This window comes from Cynocephalus volans, chromosome 6 (genome assembly GCF_027409185.1).
Source record: "Cynocephalus volans isolate mCynVol1 chromosome 6, mCynVol1.pri, whole genome shotgun sequence".
In the NCBI taxonomy this organism is placed as follows: domain Eukaryota; kingdom Metazoa; phylum Chordata; class Mammalia; order Dermoptera; family Cynocephalidae; genus Cynocephalus; species Cynocephalus volans.
Window position 1 is genome coordinate 132,747,709 of NC_084465.1, and position 19,697 is coordinate 132,767,405.

The window sequence follows — 19,697 nt, forward strand, 5'->3', positions numbered from 1 at the left end:
GAGACGAGCAGAAAGAAGAGCCGGGGAGGGCGCGCGGCGGCGGCGGCGGCGGCGGCGGCGGCGAGAGCGAAAGAGGAAACTGCAGAAGAGGAAGCTCTGCCGCAGCCCCAGCCTCCCGCTCCCGCGCCCCGCATCCCCGCGCCGCGCCCCGGGCGCCCCCTCCCCAGCGCGCCCCCCGCCGCCCGCCGCGCGCCCTCGTCTGCCATGGCCCGGGAGAACGGCGGGAGCAGCTCCTCCTGGAAGAAGCAAGCTGAAGACATCAAGAAGATCTTCGAGTTCAAGGAGACCCTCGGAACGTGAGTGGGGACTGGGCAGAGCAGGGTGGAGGTGGCCGCCGCGGCGGCTGCACAGGCGGATCCTGATGTGCCACCGCCGCCGCCACCGCGGCAGGAACCCGGCCGGCCGCCGCGTCCTCATTGTCGGGTTCTCGGCTCTGCGGAGCCCCCCGCGTGCTCAACGCGTGGGTCTGCGCCCCCCGGGGTGGGCGCCCCTGCTGGGCGGGGGAGGGGACAGCGCACGCGGGCGGGCGACTCTCCAGTTCCCCTGCCACGCCGCCCTCTCCGCTGCTTTCTCCCCACGCGTGACTGTGGGCTGAGCATGGTGGCTACTGCTGTTTGCTGGCTGTGTGCCTTACTCACCGTGGGTATGGGCACGCTGTGTCGACCAGAGACGTGGGCACCCCAAAATCAGCCTTCAGCCATCCCCATTTCTGTCCTGACATCGTGTGTTCGTAGGGAACGGACATCTGCACGTCCTAGGTGTAGGCAAGACTTTGGATGACCACGCGATGAAAGGACGGATTTCGCAGTGTTCGGGGTCGCGTGTGGGCGCAGCCGCACCTGAGCGTCTGTGCCTTTGCCATCAGCTCAGCCGCACGCGCTGGGGTGCATGTCTCCGTGGGAGGCTCTGTGAGTGTCGCTGTACAGGCGGTTCTCTCCAGGGCTGCATTTAGTCCGATGCCGATGGCTGCATCTCAAGACAGCAGAAATAATCAGAAGTCCATGGCACTGAAGCATGTGCTGCTCAGTTCAGCTGCTGTTCCCTTTCTGCCCATGAGTTGGTTTTTGTTTGTTTTGCATTGAAGCGCCTCGGAATAGGTGGTGAGGTTGAGAGTGAAAGAGAACCAGGCACTGCTGGATGAAGTTCAAGTGATTTTCTTCCCTCATGATCAGAATCTATTGTGGATGGGTATCTGTCAGTGTTGACACATTCACACACGTGCTGTAAATGGGCATTTTGCAGGGGTTCAGGGAGGTGTTGATTAGGCTGGGAAGGAAAAGAGGAGGTTTTTCATAGGATCAATCAGTGCCTTGGTGGGTGTTCTTACTTTCCTTCCTTCCCTTTTTCCCTTTTACTTATGTTTGTGGTTGGTGTGCTTTTCCAGAACCACATTTTCAAGCCCAGATTGCCTTTTGCCCCATGTTCATGGTCGATGGCAGTTGTTCAGTCATTTTGCCTTACCGCACCCCCATATCTGCAGTGGTCCCCCCAGAGAAGTTGGTAGCATTCCCAGCCATACTTCGGATCCCCGGAAAGCACCAGGATCGAGGACTAGAATAGGGTCTCCCTGCTGTTGCTGCGGTCCTTCAGGGAGGGCACTTGTGGGTACCGACTTGCTGTCTTTGTTGGAATGAACACAAAAAAGACTTAGCTTTTTAATAAAGAGGGCTTTGGGGCTGCCTCTCAGTGCAGCCAGTGGAGGGGTTAGTTTTGGCACAAACTTTTGAAAATTGCCATTGAGGTTTATTCGGGTTTGAGGTTGTGACTCTGAGATGCTCAAGTTACCTAAAAACAAGAAAAGTGCCCTTTCTTGTCACCCAGGGACCAGCTGTGTGGCTGCAGATGAGGGGACCAGAGAGTGGAGTTCCATCTGTGTGACTGTGTTCCTTTGCAAGTCTCATTCCCATCATTAAAACCCCCAGGCAGGTCCCTTTGCCTGCAGCCTCCGGGCTGCCTGATGTAGTCTCCCTCAACTGACGCCTGTTCCATGGGAGATCCTGCAGCCGCAACTCTGCAGTGGGGCTCAGTGAGCTGGGGCTCCGTTGAGTGGCTGTGCCATAGCATGCTGTTTGGGAATGACTGCGGGTGGTTTCCACCCCTGGCAAGCATGGGGATCGCCTTCTGGTACCGGAGTAGAAATCTGGCAGAACAGCCTCTTGGACTCTGGCCATGTTCCCCAGCAGCTTTGGGTATGGGTCTCTCTTAGGGTCCCAAAGCCTTGCTTTCTGCCTTGGAAAGAGTTCTCTGCAAAGAAATTTCCCACTGTAGAGCTGGCTGGCATCCTAGAAGAGTAAAAGAAACGATGAAATGATCAAGATGTTTTTTACTCAGTGACGTAATAGCAATGGTGATCACAGGTGGCATTCTGAAATGTATACCAAGTACCAGGCATTATTCGAAGTGCCATACGTATATTAACTTATTTCAATCTCGTGGTAGTAGTTACTATTATCCCCAATTTGCGGATGAGAAAACTGAGGCAATAGAGAGATTAAGTGACCTGCCAAACATTAAGTAGTTATTAAGTGGTGGAGCTGATATTCAAAGCTAAGCAGAGCAACTCTTGATTGTCATATGGATTATCATGTGGGGTTGAGCCACTTTGTAGATTTTGTGATGGCAAATGCATAATAATAATTCGACTTAACTTTAGTATTTGGAAAGCTAATTTTAAGTAAAAGAAAACATAGATGGGGTAACCTGTTATCTAAATATGTAAACATTTCAAAGCTTTTGGATTATCATCACCTTGTCTCCTTGGACTTTCGTATCAGTGGTCCTCAGTTCAGGATGTCTGCTTCACCCTGGGCCAAGTCCAATGACGTTGGCTTGCGTCTTAATATAGAGGTCACTTCTGATCCTTTCAGTGTGGATTTTGAGTCTGGGCTCTTCTCTTGTTAGTAATGAAATCTAGCATAGGTCCATAGCATCAACAATTACAATTGGAGTTCATCTGCAAAGTACTCTGCTGTGCTGATCATGTGTTTGTTACACCTTCACCATATGTCTTTTATATCCTGAGGCAGGAAAGCCCTGCAAGAAGCAAGGCTATCAGCTTCCAGTGTGAAAATGCTTTGAAAATAAAGCATTATAAAGGCTGGAGGAGCACTCACTTGGCCAGGCTTTGTGATCTGATAGTTGGTATCTTTCCTTACAGAGCAGAACATTTACTGTTGGAAGCTAAGGGCTCAAGCCACTGTATGATTAGAGGAAGCTTGCTGGAGAGAGGGGCCAAGTGGGAGTGAAGATTGGCGGGGGGCGGGGGGACGTGCAGAAATGATCAATCGAGGAAGCAAAGGGCAGCACAGGGAAAGGACTGGGCTTTGTGGTTTGGGTCTTGGCTGTCTGATGTACCTCTGAGTCAGCTCTCAGGGAAAAATCCTTTCAACCTGTGGCTTCACTGTAGCCTCCTTTTAAAGGGAATCCCAGAACCTAACCATTTCTCTGAATAAGGTGGTGAGGCTTAATTACGTTTATTAACCAACAACATGTTTTCAGATCCTTGGCACCCTGTGAGAGCAAATAACTGTTGTGTAACAGCAAATTAGGAGTGGTGAACATTTCTGGTGGCGTGTTTGCAGAGGCTGTTCCAGCCATCTCTACTGTAGATGTCTTTAATTGACTTCTGAAGTGGAAAGAACTAAAATAAACCATGTGGAAAAGTATATGGATGGGAAGAAAGCTTTGGTTTGGTGTGTAGGAAGTACCCTGGAGTCATGGAAGTCACTTCTACAATTTCTGGGCTAAGAAATGCCTGTTAATAACAAGGTCCTTACTGGCTGGCACAACACAGGACGACCTTCCCAACCTACCTCATTTCTCCTGGAGTCTAGAAAATGGCATGTCCTAGGAAATATGTCTGCATCTCTGTGGGATATGAATACATGTTTTTTGCATAAACTGAACATTTGAAGTTTGAAGTTGTTAGTATCTGTAGGTAGCTGGCCCAGGCCTCGTGAAGAGTCCCAGGTCTGGCTCCGCCAAGTTGTATAGCCTGTGGGCTGGTTGGTCATTTGCCCACATGACCTTCTCCCATCTCAGCTTCCTCATCTCTAAAATCAAGGGGTGGGGACAGGGAAGACGATGGTTTGCAAGTGCCTTATGACGCTGAGGTTTTGTGCTCCCCTGCGTAAGGAAGGCACTTGCCACTGTTCCTTGTGTAGCTAGCTGCAGCTCATTTCTGTTTGGAGGGACATTTTTATGACCGTGCTAGTAGCAAAGTGAAACAGCTCAGGAACACAGCCTTATCCCACTGAATGCCAATAGCAGTGGGTTCTCTTTTTCATTAAATGAGTGCCTGCTGGGGGCTGCTTTAGGAGGAGTACAAATAGACATTTCTATGGGGCAAGCACAGTCTTTTCCTACTCCTCTCATACTTGCATTGCTTATTCTGAAATTGCTCAGTAAATGCACCTGTTGAGAACACAGATGATTGATTTGTCTGAAAGCCCAGGTGGGAAAGAGAGTCATCTTTTCTTTTTTTGGTGTGTGTGTGTGTGTGTGTGTGTGTGTGTGTGTGTGTGTGTGTGTGTGTGTGTGTGTGTGTGTGTGTGTGTGTGTGTGTGTGTGTGTGTGTGTGGTGTGTGTGTGTGTGTGTGTGTGTGCAGGAGGGGAGTGCAAAGCTTTGTGAGGTGGTTTGTATATTTGGCTGGCTGATTTCGTAGTAGTTATTCTGGGATTACTCAGAATTTTAGTGTCTGTGAGAAGCATTTGAAAGTACATTACCAAGAGAAAAACGGGGGGCGGGAGGCCCCTAGATTTCTACCCGAGGGTATCCCAGCTGCAGTATTTGTTAGAAGTTTGGATTTCTCAGTCGTCTTGTTTTGAGGCATGATATAAATGCAGCCTTTCATACATTTAAAAATATCTGTTGAACACCTGCTATATTTTAGACAGCAGGGATATCACAGGGAACACAGACAGGAATGCCTGCTCTCCTGGAGCTTACATTCTGGCGGGGCAGCCACAAAATACAAAAGATAAAGAAAATGGAGAGTATAGGATGTAATATAGACATAAGGGAGAAAAATAAAGCAGGGTAAGGGGATTTGTTGGGGTAGGGCGATGGCAGCTTGAGGTGGGATAGCCAGGGAAGGCCTCACTGAGAAGCTGATATTTGAATAAAGATTTGAAGGAGCCATGGGGATATCTGAAGGTAGAATGTTCCAGAGGAGACAGCAAGGGCAAGTGGCCGAGGTGTATGCCTGGCATTTTTGAGGGGTGGTGACTTGTGGAGCTGAGTGGTCACAGGGGAGGAGGGTGGCAGCCGAGGTGGGAGAGGCATGGGGGAGGAGAGGGCAGGCAGAGGGGAGGCTGGATGGTAGAGTCAAAGAAGCAAAGACTTTGGCTTTTGCTGTAAGAGAAATGGGGGACATTGGAGGGTTTTGTGTCTTTCATGATCCCTGGGGTTGCTGTGTTGAGACAGACTGTTGGGGCTGAAGGGCAGAAGTAGAGAGACCAGTTAGGAAGCCATTGTGGTGACCCAGGAGAGGGATAATGGGCTTTAGAACTGGGAATTAGCTGGGAGGTGACTAGATTGGATTCTGGTTAGCTTTCTAGAGCCAGCAGGAATGGCTGGTGGGTTGGATGTGGGCTGTGAGATTCTCCAAGGATTTGGGGTTGGAAGAAAAGTACATTCGGTGGTTATGTTTATTTTTTCTGAGGGTTTTCGGAGCACCTGCTCTGTCTGCACATTGGGGCTGTCCATGCTCTGGAAGCTCTGGAAACAGTTTACAGGGCAAGCTCATACCCTCTGTGTTCTGAGCTCCCTTGATGAGGGACTCCTGCCTGTTCGGTGAAGTTCTGGAAAGGGCTTTTGAGATACCTCCTCTTCTGTCTCAGTGGTAAAGTCTGTGACAGGCTGGAAATCTTAGCAGTGGGAATGACTGTTTAACTTCCTGTGATAACGCTGCATGTTTTGTGCCTTTGGAATGATCGATAGACAAAACAGGTGAGCCTATATATAACCTCTGGAAATTTAAAGCCCAGACATTCAGGGGAAAATAATAAACATGAGAACTCTTGCTACCCCTTTCTTTGATAGAATGTTTTATATTTGGAGAGAAAAAGCCAAAAATTTCTCTTGATTAAACTTTAGTGTCCTTTATTGATTAGTAGAGTGGGATTGGGAAATGGGACTTTTGGGTAGAACTTGTTCCCAGAGAAGCTAATGATGACTGTGTCTCACATACAAATTCCTGGTTCAAACTTGGCAACTGAATGGACAGTTATTAGGCTTGGCTGGTGCCAGGTGGACATTTGTGTGCTCTCAGGGGAGGCTGTTAGGGGTTAATTTGTTGAGTATATTTTGGCTGGGTCTCCATAAATCCCTTTAATCTTTCCTTCCCCCAAATAAATCTCCTTAAATCCCCTTCAATCTCTCTCCTCTTCTCTCCTCTGCAAAGGCTTAGGCACTGGTCCAGAGGGGAACTGTCATGTTGTTGGTCAACTTGCCTGACCAGGTGGTAGACACCAGGACCTCGTGCATCCCCTCCTTACAGCATCTCAGATCCCATAGGGATCATCAGGGAGTCCAAAGCCCACCGGGGACACGCGTCTTTAATTGATGGAGGACCTGTTTATAGGTGGCCCACAGGAAGCCAACCCAAGTTCATTTTCTGACTCAAGATGTCCAGTTCAATGCTTACATGGTTAAAACTGTAGGACACATGGACACTGGGAGAGATTCTAACATGGTCTTCTCAGTCCACGCTGATTGTGCCCTTTGACTATAGCACAGCAGGTCACGTTTTCTTTGGGCTAGTTTTTTATTAGATCCCACTTGATTTCTTTTTAGGTTTATTATGCAATGTAGGGATTATTCAGGCTCCAGTCAGACCAAAGGTCACCTTCAAATGGACGCCGCAGACCAAGTTTGTTCAGTGACAGATCAAGTTCATTCCATGTCTTCACTATCAGATGTCTTTACTATCAGATGTGTATCTTGTGCTGTTTTTCCTAGTATTTTAGCAGGACTCAGAAATGGAGGCATTCTGTCTCTCGGTTAACACCAAATCTTATGAATAAGCCTTTAAGATGGTATACTTGCTGAGGCTAGGTAGGGGAGTCAATGAGATAGAATAGAAAGATAGTTCCAGCACAACCATTCATAGCTATACGCCTCTGGAGAGGGTTCTTAATCTTTCTGAGTTGAGATGGAGGTGGAAGATTCTGCCTCATGGGATTGTTGTAAGGATTCGATGGTGTATACGAGGTGCCCGGCGTATAACTGGGACTATATACACAGTAACTGTCATTCAGCTGTGGGTGCGTTCAGCTGTGGCTGCTACCCCTGGATATTCAGGGCCAGCACCAGAGGGAACGGACATGTCAGTGTTTGCTGGAAATTGATTTTTGGAAGCTCTTTTTGGAAACATGCAGGATGGTATATACTTAACCTCCCCCCAAATTGATTTAAGAAATCATAAATGAATCTTCAGTCTGCCAGGGAAAAACAATTGCTGATTGTTCTTCACTACAGTGAGTAGCTTTTTACAATGTAGGCTCGGAGGGTACATGGATATGGGTGCAAGTCCTGGGTCCACTGCTTCCTCACTGCATGGCTTCAGGCAAATTATTTTACCATTCTGAGCCTTGTGCTCTCATCTGTAAAACTGGTTAAAGCTGGACCTAATCTAAGGGGCTTGGTGAAGAGTAAACGAGGGTGCCTGATAACCACTTAGCACATCAGTGTGTGCCCAGTAAACGCCTGTTCTCTCTCATTAGTCCTTGTGCTCAGAGGCCATTTGGAAGATACCCAAGCCATCCGACATTTGCTCCCAACAGGAAGTGATTAGTTCATATAGTGCCAGCATGCACCAAAAGACTCAGCCTGAAACATCCTCTGGGCCAGCTCGTGTGGAGAGTGACCTAGTTTGCTGTATATCGTGGGCTCATCCCTTCTTCCAGTAGCTCATCAGCTTTGTCTCCTGCGCCTTTCCCTGCACCCTGAGCTGGTTTTTAAAATTCTGTCCCGATCTACATCAGTCTCTTCTGACTGCACGTAGGTCTTGGGGCCCTCCTTCAGATTCAACATGCTTTTCTTTTTTGGAGAATTGCTTCAGTGTTTCTGCATTGTTTCTGATTAAAAATAATATTTTGATTTGATGACTCAAGTAACTTATAATGTCTTTCCATCCTGCAGTTTTATAGTTTAAAATCTATATGTACTGAATTTATATTACTGTTAGAGTATTTAAAATCATATAAGCATATGTAACCATGCATTTAAAAATACCCTTATGGGAAATTATTGGATGGGAGTTGGGAGTAGATCTCAAAAGCTTTTAGTTTCAGAGGATATAACACTTGAGGAGGTGATTTCCAAATTGGGTTTTATTTTAGCTTTTTTGGTGGCCAAACAATGTCCAGGGTAATGATCTATTGGTACCTCTATAACACAGTGAGCAGGGGAAAAAAAAAACTCCTGAAACTGAAAGTAGTCAATATTTCTACTTGTTGAGAGGACCTTTCTCTTGTCTTTCACAACCACAACAGAGATCACTGAAATTAGTTTCACAGTAAATTGGATTTGGTACTGTAAATGGAATTGTAAAGGTATCATATTAAAAACCTCAGACAGTCCCTGATTTTCAGGTGGCACTCCTGCCTGCCTATCCACACAACTCTGTCCCCTCTCACCAAGACTCACTGTGTTGTAGAAAAAAAAAAAAAAAAGAAAAAGAACAAAACAAAACAAAACCCTAAACTTTTCTAGCTTTAGAAAACTGCTGGGTGGAAGGAAGGGAAGCAGCTGCACAAAGCCAGGGGTCTTGAAGAGTGACTGTCAGGCCAGTGTCTCCTGCCCCCAAATATGTTCTCGTATATGGGCTGACACTTCCTTAACCTTGAAGAAAAAAATGACTGCTTGAAATTTGCCTTAATACATGAGAAGATATAAATACTTTGGGACAGGTGGAGAGACCGCCAGTCATTGACTACTTAAGTGGTTTTAAGGAAAGTATTTTTTCTCCAACACTTCAAACATTGGTGTTTGAGTGGGGGATACAAAGGATAAGAGGTAACTTTGGACCTTTGAGGGAACTTGGGGGATCAAATTGGTTGCAAACTGGGGAATTGAGGGTCAGGGAGGCAAGTGAGAACAGAGCATTGGGCTGGCCAGTTAGCTCAGTTGGTTAGAGCACCGTGCTGATAATGCCAAGGTCAAGGGTTCGGATTCTGGTACTGGCCAGCTGCCAAACAACACAAAAAACCACAATGCATTGGGCCTTGGGGAGGAGGATGTCAGGCCAACTTACGTCAACCATTACAAAATGGGGCCCTGGAAAGGGGTGATGCAGTGCTGCCTGTGCCTCTGTGATCTCCCCCACAGCACAGCCCTGCTCCCAGGGCCAGGCCAGCACTGTCGACCCCATAATTCAGCCATGTCGTAGACTACAGGGCTTCTTTAGGTCTGAGTAGGATCCTAATTACCATGAAAAAGTTCACGTTGTATGAAAATATGCCTCAAATGACAACATTAACAAAAAGCTTAAAGTGAACGTTTGGAGTAAACTTTGTATGTAAGTTGGGGACAGCCTGTATTTGACTATAATGTACAAGAATTAACACCTTGGGTTCTTTTTGCCTATGTTAACATGGTCAGTAAAAACAGAGTTTGTGGTCCTAGTAATGATTACAAAACAATGTTGGCTTTCTGTGGCCATTTTGGCTCTTTTGACAACTGGGATATAATAACAAGAACTCATATTTGAATATTTTGGTTTTTTTCTTTTTTAAAAATTGTGGTTAAAAATACATAACATAAAACTTACCATCTTAACCGTTCTTAAGTGTATAATTCAGTGGCATGAAGCACATTCACACTGCTGTACAACCATCACCACAGTCCATCTCCAGAACTTCTTCATTTTCCTAAACAGAAGCTCCATACCCATTAAACACTAACCCCCCATTCTCTCCTCCCCCAGCCCCTGGCAACTTTCATTTTACTTTCTGTCTCTATGAATTTGACTACCCCGGGGACCTCATATAAGTGGAATTGTATAGTATTTGTCTTTTTTGTTTATTCTATTTCACTTGGCATAGTGTCTTCAAAGTTCATCCATATTATAGCAGGTGTCAGAATTTCCTTCCTTTTAAGGCTGAATAATAGTCCATTCATCTGTCAGTGGGCACGGGTCGCTTCCACCTTTCGGCTGTTGTGAATAATGCTGCAAGGGTGTACAGATCTCTCTTCAAGACCCTGCTTTCAATCCTTTTGGATATATATCCAGAAGTAGAATTGCTGGATCCCATGGTAATTCCATGTTTAACTTCTTGAGGTGCCACCGTACTGTTCTCCACAGCTGTGTGGTGGTTGGCAGTTTGCAAAGTGGTATTTGTGTCGATGATTCCTTCTAGTTCTAAGAACAACCTGTGCATGAACAGCAATCGTTGCTTTCATTTTTACAGATAAGAAAATGGAGGGTCAGAGAGGTTCAGTGACCCAGGTGAAAAAGTTGCTAAGAGGCAGGTGGAGATTTAGGTGTCTTCTGACTCCTAATTCAGTGCTCTTTCTCCTATATCATGCTGCTCACAAGTGGTTAGTGGAGTCAGTGGAATACAGAACTACTGACTGATGTGTTAAAAAAAGACCAAAACCTCAGCCTTCTGTGGACGTGTTGCGGTATGGTAAGGAGACCGCTGGAGTCAGTTGTGTGCTGGTAAACTGGTTTTGCAGGAAGGGAAGCTTTGATTTGTAGCACTTGCTGATTCTCATGGTGTAAATACTCCCATGGGGTGATTTCAAGTTCCCCATGGTTTAACAACCTTCTTGCAGAATTCCTGATTTAGGCTCTTAGGAGCGTTGTGCGGTGGCTGGAGCACACCACTGAAGGAAGCAGAGGTCAGGAAATCTGAATTTTAGTGCTAGGTGTCACAAAGAACCCTGGAATGAGGGTCTTATCCTCTCTGGGTCTTCATTACCTTGTCAAATGGGCATAATTACACCGGAATGACACATGCTTACATTACAGACTTTTTATAAGTTCTCAATGAGATAAGGAGTGTGTGATGCTTGGTAAGTAGTAAGCCCTAATACAAACAGAAGGTGTTATCTTGTTACAGAGATTATAGCTTTGAAAATATTCCTTTCTCATAAATGAAACCTAGCTATCATCTTTTGGGCAGGCTTCCCGTAGGAGTTGAGTCATATGTCCACCATGATCTGCCAGTATCCACACAAACCCCACAGTTTCGTAGTGTATTTTATCTGGCTCCATTCAGGTGTTGTGTTGTTTTCATTCTTGGTATTTAAGCAATTGATACCTAGAAAAACTTCCCTCCCAAAATTATAAAAGCAACATATCATTCTAGTAAAGAATTCAAAAAACATGGAAGCGTATAAATAAGATAGTAAGAATGAACTAGTTGGCTGGGTGGATCTGAGCAGTCAGTCCTGTCAGGGGGTGAGGTGGACCCATGGGGGTGGTGTGGGGCTGTGGTTATTTACTAATGGGTATGGAGGTATTTCAGTATTTTACCAACTGGCGTGGTTGATCCACTGTGCGTGGGGTTGAGTATTGGCTGTGGATACAGGGGTAGCAGTCTTTGTTGAGCACCATGGGTGGGCAGCTTTTTTAAGTGTGTCAGTATTTTGCATTAGCTTGGTGGTGATGGCATCGCTTGCATTATTGTCATGGTCACCATCTCCACCATCATCACCACCTCTAAACACGTCCCTAGAGTTAGCAGTGGGACAGAACCTGGTGCCAAGATGAGACCCCACTCAAACTTCCAGAGAGCTAATTATACATGTGAGAAAAAGGAGATAAAAAATATTTATATCCAAGTGTGGCTGACTCTCCTTGGTTGAGATAAGACACAGGAAACTGGCTTCTCAATCACTTCATGACATAAAATACTGTTAAATGCGCAGCCCCGCCTTCTACCAAACTGTGGACACCCCAGACCTTCAAGCCAACCTCTCTTTAGAAAATCGTCTACAGAATTGACTTGCTCTTGTGATTAGAAGACGAGATCTTTCTAATGCAAGTGGAGAACAGGTCGACCAGCTGTCTCATTTTGTGGGCCATGAAGCCAAGGTGCTTTGAGATTAAGTGAGCTGTCTGAGGTCCCATGGTTAAACTGGACCACATCCAGACTTCTGGGGCTTTGGCCAAGTCTCTTCCTGTTGTTGTGTTATCCATAAGGATGGGAACAGTGACCATTAGGAAGCACCACGGCACAGTGGCAACATAATGATGGCGGCCAGAGAAGCAGCAATCTGTGTCAGAGGTTTGCCTCGCTCTCGTTTTACATCCCTTTATCCTCTGAAATTCACTTTGTAGGTGTTGGAGAATGAGCTCCTGAGGATGTGTTTGGCTCCAGAGAGAATTTGGAGCTGTGAGCTCCCTCTGTCTGCTTTCTCCTGCCGTGCTGTGGCTCTCAGGCCACGTGTCCCTAAGCAGGTGAGAGGGAACCACGTTCTGAGAGCAGAACTGCGGGCTTCTGTGATCCCTGCAGGGCCTCACTGGCAAAGACCTGAGTCAGGACTGTCCTAGGCTGAGGCCTGTGTAGAGGCTTTCCCATGCCCCAGTGAGCAGGCCTCCTACACAGGCAGCACCTAATGGAATGGATAAATGGAATAAAAGGAGTACTGACTTTGATTAGATTAATGAAGTTCAAATCCTAACTGTGCCACTTAGGAGCTGTGAGACCTTGGGCAAATTACATAATCTTTCTGAGTTTCTATTTTCTCATGGTTAAGTGGGGATAACAGAACCTAGCTTCCAGCTGGTTGTGAGGTTTTCTTGCAGAAAAATAAGGGATATAAAGCATGCTACATATTATAGGTGCTAAATGAAGGGGCACTGACTTGATTTTTAAGCAGGTAGGTGTTAGATCCCATCATGTGATTAATGTTATTGAAAAGACCATTACAAAGTCATTCTTTTGGTTGAAGGCATTTTCTCAAGTATAAAGAAATTAAGCATTAATAGCCTTATTATTGATCAGTGTAAAACAATTTATGTTTTGTTAGAATGAGCTTGAAGAAAGAGATGGCAAAGAGATCTTGAAAATCACAAGGGGTTGGATTAGAATTAAGGGGTGGCGGTAATGTTGATTATGCCAGTGAGGAGGTTGGAGGCTGGTAAACTCATCCAGAGTCAGAGAATTCACTCATTCATTCAACAGTTTTTGAGTGCTTACTGTATGAGAAATGCTATGAGGGCCTGGCATGTTTAATCTCTGTGGCCTGGGATGGTCATATTTTTTGTGATTCTGATGGCCTGTGGAGAAGCCCGTGTGGGGAGGAATGTGACTTGTTTTCCAGTTGGGGGCATCTGTCTTGCAGCCCCCCTTTGTTGCTCAGATGGTTTTCAGTCAAGGGAGGGGCTGTGCTGCTGTCTCTGGGAGGTTCCCAGGCAGGGTCCTAATGACGGGTGGACATGGTGACCTCCTCAGTCTTCAGGACCAGTGACTTGTGATGTCTCCCACTGCTACTGCCCTCTTTTGTAGGAATTCTTGCATGTATATGCCCTGAGTGTAACCGCATCCTGGGAATGTAGGAGTGGTCCACGTGGACGCAGGGACTTTCAAAAAGCTTGATTAGCCCCAAGGTCCTAAAAACTGGGTGCCCTTCAAAAGCTCTCCAAGAATTTGGAGTTTGGGTCTGCCGCATGGGCTCCCCATATGGCCAGTGGGGTATTGTCCAAACAGACCCTAACCCTGAAGAAGACTCCTGGGTTTGTTCAACACTGGATGAACTGGGCCCCTCTAGACAAGCCCAACCTGCCCCATGGGAATGGGAGAAACTTGAACTAGTCCTGGTGCTGGAAACTGGAATGGGTTTGTCTGGCCAAGGCCACTTGGAAATGTGTTTTCATATGTCCCCTTCAGATAAGACTTTGGAGAATTGAGAGACTCATTCCACAGTTTTTGTTTTTAAATTCGTCCTATATTGTAGATTGAGAGTGGACTCCACGCCAGGCTTTAAGGGAGTGTTGGTAAACAAAACATAGTTCTTGTCTTTAGGGAACTTTTTGGTTAGATAGACAAACATGTAATTATAATTCAATGTGACAGTGCTGTAGTGCAGGGGTACATGAAATGGAAGCCGAGAAGAGGAGCACCTTGTCAGAATTGGGGGCTCAGGGACAGCGAGCTGGTCTGTTGCCTAAGAAAGTTCCAGAAGTCAGAAATAGGAAAGATTTAGCATTCCTCAGTGAGTATTTAATGAGCTGCTATCTGCCAAAGAGAATGCTGGCTTCTGTCAGTAAGATAAAGAAACATAGCATTTTAATAATAATTATTACAAACATTTATGGAGCACTTATCAGGCGCTAGGTACTGTGGCAAGCACAATATTTTGCATGAATTTTCACATTAAATCTGCACAGCAGTTCAATAAAATAGATAGTGTTTTACTATTTTAGAGATGAGGAAACTGAGGCTCAGAGAGGTTAGATAACTTGGCTCAGGTCACATAGACCAATCTGTATGGGATCTTTGGGATGTGAACCCAGTCCTGTCTGGGGCCAAAGCCAAAGCTCCTAGCCCTAAAGGGTTTTCCCTGCACAAGTTGGTAAATTTTGCCCCTGAACTCTTAACAGAGAAAATTGGACACGTACCCCTCACCCCCGATGCAAAGCAGCTCATGGTAAGTGACATTCACGTGGTAGGAAGTGTATTAGGGGTTCATAGGGAAAGGAAGTAATTTCTAACAGAAGGAATAGGTGGAGATGAATCCGAAGAGCTGGTAACTGAGTTGTTTTTCTGGTATAGCTCCTCAAGCAGCCCACTTCCCAGATGGCAGTTATGTATTCATTTTGCTTGCTTAGGGCTTATGCTGTCCCAGCTAGGGCTTCAGTGGCAGATGAGAGCTGGTCCCCTTCGCCCTGGAGATGACACTACTGCCTATCCTGGACTTATTCCAATCTCCGTGTCCTTGCTCATGGAGTATATCCTGCCTCTGGAGCCTACCTGCGCTTCTTCAGGCCAGCTCGAGTCTGATCCCTCCCACCCAGTTGCCCCGCTTTGGGCTTCCCTACCTTTATCCTTTCAATCCTAGAATAATGCCATTGAGGGTCGGTGGTTCTTTGTTTTTCTTTTGTGAGAGTTTTCTCTGTCTGATGTGTCTGAAAGCTCCTGGAGAGCAGGGGACATTTTCTTACACGTGATGGCCTCTGTACTTCACCAGATACCTTGCAGCCTAAGTGATAGATGGAGAGTTTGGTTTTAAAAATCCCAAGAAGCGGCGTTGTCTCCACAGTGGCTCAGGCAGCTTGCTTTTCCGAATGTTTTCATTACAGATAAGCTCCTGAGAATGTGTCCGCATATTTTCTTCCTTTGGATGTCCTCTCTCTGGATGGTCACCCATTCTCCAAGTGTGGATTACTCACCGTGTGGGTTAGCTGTGGTGAGTTCTTAATCCACCGGCTTCTCTCTTGGCTGCCATCGGGACTGTTCTCAGAGGAGGACCAGTTGTAAGAGAAATGGCATTAGGGTGTAGACTTTGTACTGCTGCTACTCTGCAGAAGATTCTTCCCCAGTAATGTGACCCAAAGCTAAGTATCAATGACATTTGGCTTATACCCTTCTATTAGTTGGTTTGCTGTGTACTGGGGTATCCTGTTGAACACGTATCCTATCATCTTTTTTTTCTTAAGGTATCCCCATCTCAAAAATTGCTTGTTTTCGTCTTGAGATTTTTCATGGAAGCAGTGTGAAAAAACTGGCTTTTTTCATTTTTTACCCTCCCATGTCAGATCCTTTCACGGTTTTATGAGTTTTTTTCTGCATGCCAATTTGTCTGAAACCAGAGGATGACACCTGGGCTGGCGTTATTTTTCTTCAGAAGATGTGATATCTGTGGAACTGAAGATGGGTTGAGAACTTTCTGGACATTTACAGTTGTCCAGATGTTCTCTTGATTTTCTTTACCTTAAAACTGAACACACTCTTTGCCTCGATGTCCCAGATTCGTTGACGCTGAAGTAAAAGTTATCCTTGCTCGTGGTACCTGGGCCAAACCTTCTGAGTAAAAAAACAAAAACAAAAACAAGCAAACCACAGCTTCTCTCTTATCAATATCTATTTTCTGCTTGCATTAGGTTTCTGAGGAGGTTGCCAGGGCTATTGTTGGTGGGAAGGTGTGGAAGTGGTTTGGTAAAGAATCGTGTGGCTCCCAGTGTTTGAATATCTGCTGGGCACCAGGTACTTCTCTAGGCACTTGACCACTTGACGGGGCCATTTAATCCATCAATGACCCTGTGGATTAACTGTTTGACTTGCCCCAGGTCACGTGACTAATAAGTCACAGAGCAGGGATTTGAACCTAGATCTGCTTGAAGAAGCTTCTGGAAAGCTGTACTCAGCTCACTGATGACTGAGGTAGAGTCTGAGCCTCCTCCAGGATGTGTCTTGGGAAAGTCCACTACTAGTATGGTCCTGGGGGGTGTCGTCAGGGGGATCTCCATGTGCTTGTGTGTAGACTCTTTATGACTGTGGGTGGTTACTGAGCCTCCAGAACCTCGCCCCTGTGTCTCTGCTGCTGAGGCCAGTAAAGGCCTTGCCCTTGAGCTTAGAGCTGGAAGTTGTACCAGGCTGAGTCTGTAGGTTAGGACGCTGGGGCTTGGCATCTCTGTGCTGGGAGAAGAACGAGCTTAGTGACTATTTCATAGGTCAAGAATACATTGTGTTATTGTGTCCTATTTCTATCCTGGCAAATGAAGAAAATAATTTTAGAAATATCCAGAGAACACTGAGATTTCGAATCAGATAATTTGCAAAAACAAGCAAACTATCGTCCTCATCCCAGGGTTCTGGCAAACAAAATGCCATACTTTCCTTTGTGGTATACGTGCTTTATAGCTTAGGTGTAAATGTAGTATGCATTCTTTACAGTATATATCCTTTATAGCTTAGGTATCCATTGGCAGAAGGTCATGGAGAATGTAGTCAGATATTCAGAAATTCAGAAAAAGTCTGGTTTATTTTCTCAAATGGCTAGAGCATGTACTGGAGAATTTCCATCCCTGTCCCCTTTGTATGAGCTGATGGTGAGATGGTCACCTGCTGCAGGTGAGAGACTAGGACAGGTATTCTTTGACTTGTAGCTCGATGCTTTTCACTCATTCAGGTTTATTATAAGTTGCATAATAAAGGACTCATCATGTATGATGCACCTCCAGTGGTTTCTTTATATTTCCAATAGTTGGAAAACACCAGGAGATAGCCAGTAGGAAAATTAAAAATTTTTAACATGCACTCTATTAAGAAAGATCTTCTAGCGTGAGATACCAAGTTTCTCATTGTTTCTATTTAGGATATGTTTTGAAATCTCTGTTGCTGTAATGATTTATATGCAAGATGACCTTTTCCTATGGTCAAACGGCAACTTCTTAGTGATAAGAAGCAGTTAAAACTGTGTCTCATACTGAGTTAACATCCTGTGGTATCAGTAGCCAAGCTGTGTGACATTCCAGTTTCAGATCCTGATTTTGCACGTGTTAATTCTGGAGAAAACATACGACACACGCAGCTGGGCTCATCGGCCATTTCCCAGGCACTTAGGCCTCATTTCTCTGGAGGCCAGTGGTCCCGTCTGGGGCCAGCTTCGTGAGCATTTGACCTGCACAGTTGCACAGGGACCCCAGTGCAAAGAGCCCAAGCTTCACTGAACGCAGAGCTCTCTCCATCTTGAAATTCTTAGTACTTTTGGAGCAAAAATTCCTCCATTTGCATTTTGCACTGGGTCCCACAAGTCGTGTAGCTGGTCCTGATCCCTTTGAATTATAAAACTTTCCTCTTCACTCCTTTCAGCCTAATATCAAAGGCATTTTTGTGCTTGACTAAAATTTTCTTAGGGTTAGTGGCTAAAAAAGTTTATTGAACGCTGAAACTTATTGGATACTTGGAAAAGCCTTTTATTGTGAGATCCCTACTCAGACATGAGTATACAGTTTTTAGTAGATCAAAAAATCTCTAAGGCACTATTTGAAAAAATTCAGGGTGTTCCTAGAATGCTGTGGCCTGCAGGCTTTCTTGGTTAATGGATCTTAGAAGTAGGCAGTGGATTCTGGAAGGACACAGCACTCCCCAGGCCTGATTTTCAACTCCTGTACTTACCAGGCATCTGTCTGTAGAATGCTGAGCCTCCATTTATAATTCATAAAACAGGGATAATAATGGTATACATTGTATAGGGTTGTGATCAGGCATGTGAGATTTTTTGTTTGTTTAATGCCTGGTGTTTATTAAGTGCTCAATAAATGTTAGCTAAAATCGCCTAATTTGGGGCCAGTTTTTGCCACTCAGATTCATGGCCAAATATGATACCTCTAACTCCTAGCTAGACATCTTTCAAAAGTGTGTCATAAAATGGATGGATCAGTATAAGTCCTTTAGGAGAACTTAAGAAAAAAAGGGTGGTGTTTTGAGATGTTGGAACAACTTGCATAGGAAGGGCAGGAATTGCTAAATTTCTTGGTAATTGTTAAGTCAAAATATAGCCAGAACATTTAATATTTGGTGTGTCAAAATGAAGAGTGGTAAGAAAATAGTTCAACACACACACACACACACACACACACACACACACACACACACACACACACACACGAATCTGCTATATTGTAGGTCCTGTGGATACAAAATTGAAAAAGACATCGCTCCTCCTGGATCAAATATAAGGGACCCTTTCACTGGTATTTTCCACATGGCCCAGAAGAGCTAGAAAAAGGGAGGCATTTATTCTTGTGTTTTCTTCCCCAATGTTTACAATTCACGGGCTGTGCACCTGCAGCTTCTTAGGACTCTTGTTGCGAGGAGTGTTGGGAGAGGGGTGTAAGTGACAGATTTGTGAATGTTTGGCCTGGATGACTATAAGTGGGGATGGGATGGGAACAGGCTCTGGTTAATCATCAGGTGAAACCCTTTTTTCCTTAGGTCTGAATCCAGCTGAGCGGTTACTGTGCTACTGTTTCAGCTTCCAATTAAGAGGATCAATGATTTTGAATATGAGAGTAAAGGTTTGTAATGCTTCAAGGAATCAATCACACTTGCAGCCTATTTTATGTAATAATCATTTAGTTTGACAGCAGAAAGGAGGCCCCCCCCCCAAAAAAAAAACCCCAATACACAAAACCCTTTTATGAAGCAGATACCATAATGGCACTTTTTGTGGGATGTTGCCCTTATAAAATGGAGTGCTTTTTATCATGGTGCCCCCCAAGTCAATATACGTTGAAGAGTATTTCTCAACAAATTTAAAGCTCCGATGTCCAGTGACGATATAATTGGCTAGCGGGTCATTTACCCATCTCTTTTGGGTTAAAGCGAATGGTGTGCAGGTCAGATGAAACAATGACAGTGTAGGCCTCTGTGAAGCAGCTAGAGCATTTCATGAATCTCTTCTATTTTGATTTGGTTGAAAGCCTTGCTTTTCCTTTAGACTTAGAAATAAAAATGAGGAAGAAGTGAAAAGACGAACTGGCTGTGCCTTGAAAATAATAGTAAAAGAAGGTCAGTTTTGTACACACATGCTGAGCACTATCAATGGACCTGGCACCTTATAAAGGTGTAGAATTAATGCTGCTCCCTTCACAGCTGGACTTGGGCAATCGGGAGGAAAATCTGAGTCCTAAGAAGAGAAACCTCAGGTAGCATTTCTTAAAAAATGAGAGGAAATCATAATGCTTTGTTGTGTAGCATGTCATTTATGATGTTCCTCTGGCAGCCAGGCTTATTAGCAC

General features: G+C 45.2%; 1 protein-coding gene across 2 annotated transcripts in view; it reads left to right on the forward strand.

Moving 5' to 3' along the window:
* Nucleotides 1-204: 204 nt before the first annotated feature.
* Nucleotides 205-19,697, forward strand: part of CAMK1D (calcium/calmodulin dependent protein kinase ID) — a 376,156-nt gene continuing 356,663 nt past the window's right edge. For both annotated transcript variants that reach the window (XM_063100454.1, XM_063100455.1), the window contains exon 1: nucleotides 205-296. In XM_063100454.1, coding sequence (XP_062956524.1) covers nucleotides 205-296 — 92 coding nt within the window. The remainder of the gene's footprint in view (nucleotides 297-19,697) is intronic.